The sequence below is a fragment of the Narcine bancroftii genome, chromosome 4, assembly GCF_036971445.1.
Source record: "Narcine bancroftii isolate sNarBan1 chromosome 4, sNarBan1.hap1, whole genome shotgun sequence".
NCBI lineage: Eukaryota > Metazoa > Chordata > Chondrichthyes > Torpediniformes > Narcinidae > Narcine > Narcine bancroftii.
In genome coordinates, this window is record NC_091472.1 from 250,720,637 (window position 1) to 250,729,962 (window position 9,326).

Consider the following 9,326-nt stretch of genomic DNA (forward strand, 5'->3'; position numbering starts at 1 on the left):
GCAGCCTGGCCGGTATCAGGGGAAGCCAAGGCCGCTTCCCAGTGCCCGGAACCCAGTGGCACAGCGTTTCTTGGAGCTGCAGATGGAGTCAGGACGCCAAAGGGAAGATTGGGGCTCCCCTCCGGGCGATGGGGGCGCCGGCCACCCTACGCCTTCCCACTGGAGGGTGCCCGGAGTACAAGTGGAGAGCGAGGCTGGTCGGGCAGGTAGGGTGGAACCCCCCCCGCCAATCTCGGGAGTGGCGTGGGCTGGATCAGGATTAGCCGCGCTCACCTGCTCCTCCACCGCTGACCGGGATCCCAACGCGGTCCTGAGCGCGGAGACTGCCCTGGAAAGGTCCTGGGACACCGGCACGGAAAGAAGAGCAGGGTCCGTAGAACATTACAGATCAGAAACAGGCCCTTCGGCCCTTTGACTCTACCTCGTGAAAACCCAACACTGGAGAAACTCAGCGGGTTAAACCGTATCCTTTATCCAGCAGAGAGGTACCTGACAATGTTTGGCTCTTGACCCCCTCATCAACGTATGAGCGAAAGTCTGTGGTTCTCGTAAAAACACCAGAAGGGAGAAACTCAGCAGGTCAAAGGGGGTCCAGGAGAAACTCAGCAGGTCAAAGGGGGATCCAGGAGAAACTCAGCAGGTCAAAGGGGGGTCTGAGAGAAACTCAGAAGGTCAAGGGGAGGGGGTCCGGGAGAAACTCAGCAGGTCAAGGGGGGTCCAGGAGAAACTCAGCAGGTCAAGGGGGGTCCAGGAGAAACTCAGCAGGTCAAGGGGGGTCCAGGAGAAACTCAGCAGGTCAAGGGGGGTGCAGGAGAAACTCAGCAGGTCAAGGGGGGTCCGGTAGAAACTCAGCAGGTCAAGGGGGGTCCGGCAGAAACTCAGCAGGTCAAGGGGGGTCCGGCAGAAACTCAGCAGGTCAAGGGGGGTCCGGCAGAAACTCAGCAGGTCAAGGGGGGTCCGGCAGAAACTCAGCAGGTCAAGGGGGGTCCGGCAGAAACTCAGGGGGGGTCTGACCTCGCCAGGACCGTTGCCCACTCCCCCGCCCTGCCGCAGGCCGATCCGCGACTCACGGTGACGGGGCCGCTGATCCGCCGAGATGCCGCCCTGCAGCGAGAGCCGATGCCCCCGCACTGTTGTTGTCCAACCCGATCGCCCGCAAACCCCGCCCTCCCGCACACAGGCCTGAGTAAGTATTATGAACTTTAATCTCAGGATAAAACGATCTTCCAATAGTTTCATGTCACAGTGATAAATATATTCTTGGTTAAAAATGGTCCTGCACCTGGATACAAGCTCATTAGGCATAAAACTTTTCAAGTGTAAATCAAAGGATATCTGTACCAATGGAAAAAGGGCATGGCAAATAACCCTGCTAGAGTTCATGCCCACAATCAGTCACCCATTTGATTGTTTCAGGAATCATGTTATTCTCCCACATTCTCAATAGCCCTCAGATTTTACTATTCGACAGCACACTAGCAACATTTGACAAATCCTCTATAGAGAAATATTATTTATTGAATATTTTATTTCTCATTTGTTAATGCTTCTGGAAAGAGTTTATCCAAAACTATTATTAAACATTTATTTTAATAAGAAAAAATTTAACATTACATATGTTGAAAGAAGAGAAAACATGCAGATGTTGTTGAAAAATTTCAATAAATATTTAGTTCGGCCCTCGACTTAGTCCAAGTTTTTAATTTTGGCCCTCCGTGAATTTGAGTTTGACACCCCTGCTTTAGAGGAATGTGGAGGTCCAAGCCGCTTTCTGAAAGTGGGTACACAAATAAATAGATCAGGCCAACAAGTGAGGAAGTGATGTTGGAGCTATACAAAACACCGGTTAGGCTACACTTGAAGTACAATGTGCAACTCTGATTACATAATTGAAGGAAGGATGAGGCAGATTTGGAAACTGTACAGAAAAGGTTTACCAGGATACTGCCTAGAATAGAGGGCATATGCTATAAGCAGAGTTTGGACAATTTGGGGTTTTGGAATTTTATAAAATTACGAGATAGGGTAACCATTCAGAATCTTTTTTTCCAGGGTAGAAATATGAAACACTAGAGAATATGCATTTAAGAGAGGGGAAAAGTTTAAAGTGCGAGACAGCCACTTTTTTTTTTTACATAGAGTCAGGAGCTTGAAACAGGTTTGCTCAGGGTAAAGTTTGAAGCAGATCTGATTGTAGCATTTAAGAAGCTGTTTAGATAGACCCATGAATATGCAGGGAATTGATCATGTGTAAGGAAAAGAGATTTTGCTTAATCCAGTGCTGCATTGGTGCAGATGTTGTTGGTCAAAAAGACTGTTCCTGTGCTGTACTACTCTATGCTCTAAAATTGTATGCACTACTTGCATATTTGCAGCAAGACATCTTTAGTCAGTGCTCATATTCTTTAATAATAATGCCAGGAAACAATTTCCCTTTCTAATTACTTGTTGCACCATTGTTGGCATTAATTAACTTAAAAGCAAGGATACTCATAATTCTCTGAACTTCAACATTACCCATTTTAAACCTTGATTTTTGCATTTTGTGCATAAGAGTGGGGAACTTCAATAAATTCCACATCAACTTGAGGAAAACAATACACAATACACAACACATTGTTAGTATATTACCCACAGGTGACTTGTGTGTCCATGCAGAATAATATAAAGTTACCAATATGTCTGACAAATATGCAGTTGTAATTCAGTCCATCTTGATCAGGAATAGCAGATAAAGTAACTTTCAGTTACAAGTGTGATACAACCAAGATTTTGAGGGCTTGCCTTGAAATGCTGTGCTAACTTGCTCCAGGTGCTGCTCTGTTATATTCAATTTGTGGCTCAATCAGATGACATCAACTATTACAAGCTATGTTGCACCAGTCACTGCTGGTGAAGTCAGGGAAGCCTTCAGCAGGTGTATCTGCAGAAAGCAGATGGAGCCCTGGAACAAATCCTGAGAGCCTATGCAGATCAGCTAGTGGACACATTTACAGACATCCTTAATCTCTCCCCAGAATAGGTCAGATGCTTTAAGGAGCTGGTCATGGCTCACATCAATTCTAGCCTATCAGCCAACACTGATCCAGTTCAATCTGCCTTTAGGCCAAAGAGATCCACAGCAGATGCCATCTCCCCAGCTCTCCACTCATCCCTGGTACATTTGGATGCCGAGGACACCTACATCAGTCTACTATTCATGGATTATGCTGTCTTCAATATCATAGTTCCCAGCAACTTACACCCAATCCAGGATCAACAACTCAGTTTCCCCCCCCCCCCACCCCACACACGAGGCCAGCTCAGCGTTCAATATCCATCATACCTCAGAGGCTGGTGGATACACTGTCCTCCTTGGGACTCAACACTCCTCTTTGCAACTGGATTCTGGACTTCTTTACCAAAAGACCAGTCAGTCTGGCAGCGAATTCTCACGTCCCATCGCGCTGAACACTGCGCACCTCAGGGTTGTGTGCTCAGTTTGCTGCTGTGTTCAGGCTGATGATTTTGACTGCACTGGCAGATTCAGTTCAAACAGAATCATCAAGTTTGCAGATGATGCCACATTAGTTTGCAGAGAGGAGGTAGGAAAGCTCATAAAATAATGTGAGCACAACAAGCCAAGTCTCAACTTGGACAAGATAAAGGAGATGATTGTGGACTTCAATAGGATTAAGGTCAACAATTCTCCATAACACATCAATGGTTCCGTCATGGAGAGAGTGGAGAGCACCAAAGTTCCTTCATGTGATATAAAGAACAGACTATTCTTGACTCACCACACCTCCTTATTAGTCAGGAAGGTGTAGCAGTGCCCACTCTTCTTAGGAGACTGAGAAGATCAAGGCTACCAGCCCCTATCTTGACAACTTCTTACAGAGCACAATTGAGAGTGCCCTGTCTGGCTGGCTGTATCATTGTATGGTAGCTGCAAAACATTGGACCAAAAGTCAATAACTCATCAAAATGGCCAAGATCACTAAGGTCTCCTTTTCCTCTATTAACATTTGCCAGGAGAGCTGCTTAAATAGGGCTCAAAGATTATAGAAGAGACTTTCTTTCCAGCACACAATATCTTTGATATACTGCCATCAAGAAGGGGGTACAGGAGCATCAAAATCAGGACAGCCAGGCTGGGAAATAGCTTCTACACACATGCTGTGTGATCAGCATCCTGTAACTGAGTAAATCATCCCAAAATATTTATATATATATTCATTTTAAATTACATTTTTATGTATATGTATGATTATTATGAACTGTGTATTGTTTGTGCATATGGGTGCACCATGGTTTGGAAAAATGCTGTTTCATCAGGTTGTCTATGTTCAGTCAGATAATAAACTTGAAGTGTAAAAACAGGATATTTGACTTTCTGTTTAACAGATAGCAATTAGTGAAAATTGGTAACGACGTCTCTGCCATCACATTCAATCTCAGTGATCCTTAAGGATGTGTACTCAGTCCTCTACTACACTTCCTCTTCACAAGACGACTGGACAGCTAAATGCTCTTCCAACTTCATCTTCAAATCTGCCAACACCATCAAAGAGACAGACCGGGTATCAATTAACAGTGAAATGAAAGGCAGAAAAAAGATACAAGTCTAGTAGCATAGAGAAACAACATCTCTCTCAATATCAATAAGATGAAGGAGACAATCACTGACCTCAGGAAAGGGAGCAGAGTCAACTCCCCTATCCACATTGATGGCAGTGATGTCAAAAAGAGCAGACATCTTAGGAATTAATATCTCCAATGACATAGGACAAGCTCATTGATGAGACGATCAAGGAAGTACACCAATATGTCTACTTTCTGAGAAGACCAAAGAAGTTCGTTCAGCATGTTCCCCTGTCCCTCAACTACTTTGATAGGTGCGCCATTGAAAGCATACTTGCTGGTAAGAGAGTTGCTTTCCTCAAGATCAGGATTAAAGACAACTCCAACAAACTCTACAGGTTAAGAGCGAGGGCAAGACTACTTAGGGATAAATGGAGATAACACATTAAGGGAGCTCTCTAATAAATACTTTGGTTCAGTGTTCACCAGGGAGAGGACCTTGAAGAATCAAAGGCCACTGTAGACCACTTCAAGGTTAAGAAAGAGGAAGTGAAAGATAAAGATTCCATTATTGTCACGTAATATTACATTTAGAATGTAACATGCATGAAATTCTTTAACCTTTGTCTTCCATACAGCAGACAGAGAGTCACTACTTCGTCCAGCACCCCTCACAGAAACCTACAGCACTTGGTGTTCCTCGGCAGTCTCTCCTCCAAGTACTGGCCAGTCCTGTGCCTGCTTAGCTTCTAAGATCAGACAATCCCAGGTGTGCTCAGGCTGTGTTTAAGCTTCTGAAAAATATTTGCATAGAAAGGTCCCAAGGGCCAATTGTGATATATCCCAGGTTAGTACAAGAAGCAATGGAAAAGAATGCTGTGTCGTTGTCAACGATCTTTTTGACCTCTCTGACCATATGAGTGGAACCAGAGCATGACAGGATGGCAAATATTCTTCTCTTGGGATAACAGGGATAATCTCCTTCCTCCCATCGATGAGATCTACCGGGATCATTGTCTAAAGAGGGCTCACAGGATCACGGAGGACCCCTTACATCCTGAACACAGCATCCTTCCTCTGCTCCTGTCACGGAACGGATACAAGAGTATCAGAGCCAGCACCACTAGGCGGAGGAATAGCATCTTCTCACAGGCAGTGATAATGGTGAAAGACCAAAGGAACTGGTCACCCTAACCATCCGAGTCTCTCATATGTACAAAAGGATATTTATTTGTATGGATGAAATACTTGTCCTGCATATGTAATGTTTGTCTGTATGTGTGTTATGTCTGGTAGTGCGTCTGTATGTTTCACACCAAGGACTGGAGACCACTGTTTCATCAAGTTGTGCAATCAGATGACAATAAACTTGACTTATTCAGCAGAGAGTCTTTCATTAGCATTAAGTAAATGATTGAAGAGGATTCTTAGAACTAGGATTTATGAGCATTTGGAAAAACTTAGCTATGTGAGGGGCAGGTCGTGCCTCACGAGGTTTATTGAGTTTTTCCAAAAATGTGCAATCAGTGGATATATATGGATTTTAGTAAGGCATTTCACAAGGTTTCCCATCTAAAAAGTCATGATACATAGGATGTAAGGGTAAAATAAATATAAATTTAACACTAGGCACATTATTCCACATGACCACTAATCTTGCCCTAACCAACAAGATTCGGCAACAACGCAAGTGGGATCTTGCTCTTCAAATATTGGCCAGTAACATTCCTAAAACAGAAGCCACGCTTGAAACCATTCCATCGCTGTGAATCCCCCCCCCCCGCGCGGATCTGCAGCACACCCGCCCTCCACCACTCTCCAGCATGGCGGCCCGCGTGGCCAGGGCAATCACTCACCAGGGCCGCTCGATCGCCAACTACCCCATCCCCGCCCGCCCCACCAAGTGGATTCGGCACTTACTTGCTGTCAGTCGAGAACACCGGCCTGCGGTAAGTGATTTTATTGCCGCCGTAATGAACCAAGCGAAGCGGCGGCGGCAACGGGACCACTGTTTCCACCATCTTGCTTGACCTTCGACCGGTGACGTCACTGCGCCAATTGTTCTGAACGAAAGAAAACGATTGGAGGAGTAGGAAGATGCGGATCAGAGGGATGGGCAAGAGTGTTGGAGATGGTCAGAGGGATGGGCAAGAGTGTTGGAGATGGTCAGAGGGATGGGCAAGAGTGTTGGAGATGGTCAGGGGGATGGGCAAGAGTGTTGGAGATGGTCAGGGGGATGGGCAAGAGGGTTGGAGATGGTCAGAGCGATGGGCAAGAGGGTTGGAGATGGTCAGAGGGATGGGCAAGAGGGTTGGAGATGGTCAGAGGAATGGGCAAGAGGGTTGGAGATGGTCAGAGGGATGGGCAAGAGTGTTGGAGATGGTCAGAGGGATGGGCAAGAGGGTTAGAGATGGTCAGAGGGTTGGGCAAGAGGGTTGGAGATGGTCAGAGGGATGGGCAAGAGGGTTGGAGATGGTCAGAGGGATGGGCAAGAGGGTTGGAGATGGTCAGAGGGATGGGCAAGAGGGTTGGAGATGGTCAGAGGGATGGGCAAGAGGGTTGGAGATGGTCAGAGCGATGGGCAAGAGGGTTGGAGATGGTCAGAGGGATGGGCAAGAGGGTTGGAGATGGTCAGAAGGATGGGCAAGAGTGTTGGAGATGGTCAGAGGGATGGGCAAGAGGGTTGGAGATGGTCAGAGGGTTGGGCAAGAGGGTTGGAGATGGTCAGAGGTATGGGCAAGAGGGTTGGAGATGGTCAGAGGGATGGGCAAGAGAGTTGGAGATGGTCAGAGGGATGGGCAAGAGGGTTGGAGATGGTCAGAGGGATGGGCAAGAGTGTTGGACATGGTCAGAGGGATGGGCAAGAGTGTTGGAGATGGTCAGAGGGATGGGCAAGAGGGTTGGAGATGGTCAGAGCGATGGGCAAGTGTGTTGGAGATAGTCAGAGGGATGGGCAAGAGGGTTGGAGATGGTCAGATGGATGGGCAAGAGGGTTGGAGATGGTCAGAGGGATGGGCAAGAGGGTTGGAGATGGTCAGAGGGATGGGCAAGAGGGTTGGAGATGGTCAGAGGGATGGGCAAGAGGGTTGGAGATGGTCAGAGGGATGGGCAAGAGTATTGGAGATGGTCAGAGTGATGGGCAAGAGTGTTGGAGATGGTCAGAGGGATGGGCAAGAGGGTTGGAGATGGTCAGAGCGATGGGCAAGAGAGTTGGAGATGGTCAGAGGGATGGGCAAGAGGGTTGGAGATGGTCAGAGGGATGGGCAAGAGGGTTGGAGATGGTCAGAGGAATGGGCAAGAGGGTTGGATATGGTCAGAGGGATGGGCAAGAGGGTTGGAGATGGTCAGAGCGATGGGCGTGGGTTGGAGATGGTCAGAGGGATGGGCAAGAGGGTTGGAGATGGTCAGAGGGATGGGCAAGAGTGTTGGAGATGGTCATAGGGATGGGCAAGAGGGTTGGAGATGGTCAGAGGGATGGGCAAGAGGGTTGGAGATGGTCAGAGGGTTGGGCAAAAGGGTTGGAGATGGTCAGAGGGATGGGCAAGAGGGTTGGAGATGGTCAGAGGGATGGGCAAGAGGGTTGGAGATGGTCAGAGGGATGGGCAAGAGGGTTGGAGATGGTCAGAGGGATGGGCAAGAGTGTTGGAGATGGTCAGAGCGACGGGCAAGAGTGTTGGAGATGGTTAGAGGGATGGGCAAGAGGGTTGGAGATGGTCAGAGCGATGGGCAAGTGTTTTGGAGATAGTCAGAGGGATGGGCAAGAGGGTTGGAGATGGTCAGAGGGATGGGCAAGAGGGTTGGAGATGGTCAGAGGGATGGGCAAGAGGGTTGGAGATGGTCAGAGGGATGGGCAAGAGGGTTGGAGATGGTCAGCCAGCCACGCAGCATCCAGAGAAAGCAGGGGCTTGAACCACCAGCTTCCTCTAAAATGCTACTGCTGATGTAGGTACCGAGCATCCCCGCTAACTCCATCCCAGCACAGTGGACCCTGCTGATCCCACCTTTTTTTTTTCCCTGCCGACCCTCTGTGCCCCATTCCTCTTCCCCCTAAGACCCCCTCGCCCTCCCTCACTGTCCGCCCTCTGTCTCCCGGTGATTCCCCTTCGCCTTGTCTCTACTGACTCTCCCACTGACCTCCACAGCCCTCTCCTTTCTTCCACCTCTGCTGACTCTCGTGTCTTCCTTCCCCCGCCCGGCCTGTGCTCTTCAGCCCCCTCTGACCCTTGCCTCCCTCCCTCCCTCCCCCTCCTCCCTGACTGACCCTCTCAAGGAAATAGTTTAGGTGCTTTCTTAAACAAATAAAATAGATATGTGAGAAAAATAATGGGGTGCTATGATTAAAAATGAAAAACTATTTTCTAATTTCAGACTGTCTTTTGTGAAATGTATATATTCTAAAATTTGGGGATTTAGACCTTTATTAATTATATTTGTTAAAGATTATTTTATAAAACTAGCCAAATAATTATGTTCTTATTTTCTGAGCTTTGCATCTTGAACCACATGTTACAGTTCCTTGGAATGGATTATGCTGATCTCTGCATCAAATTTCCTGTTCCATTTCAGCGCAATTCATTTGGGTTCCTAACAAAGGCACTTAATTTACTCCTCTTTCTAATTATTTGTGTGACAAATTCTGTTTATGATCATGAAAAACCATCCTGAGTGTTTCTCTGATCTTTGTTAACCAGGATCTTCAGTTGCAATTTGTCTCCACAATCTTGAAACTTTTTCAAATGCCAGTCTGATTCTAAACATCAACC

General features: G+C 47.3%; 1 protein-coding gene across 1 annotated transcript in view; it reads right to left on the minus strand.

Moving 5' to 3' along the window:
* The window catches only part of wdr75 (WD repeat domain 75), a 51,069-nt gene extending 44,445 nt beyond the window's left edge, over positions 1-6,624 (minus strand). The window contains exon 1 of the mRNA XM_069934728.1: positions 6,484-6,624. Coding sequence (XP_069790829.1) covers positions 6,484-6,584 — 101 coding nt within the window. The 5' untranslated portion in view covers positions 6,585-6,624. The remainder of the gene's footprint in view (positions 1-6,483) is intronic.
* Between the last annotated feature and the right edge of the window lie 2,702 nt (positions 6,625-9,326).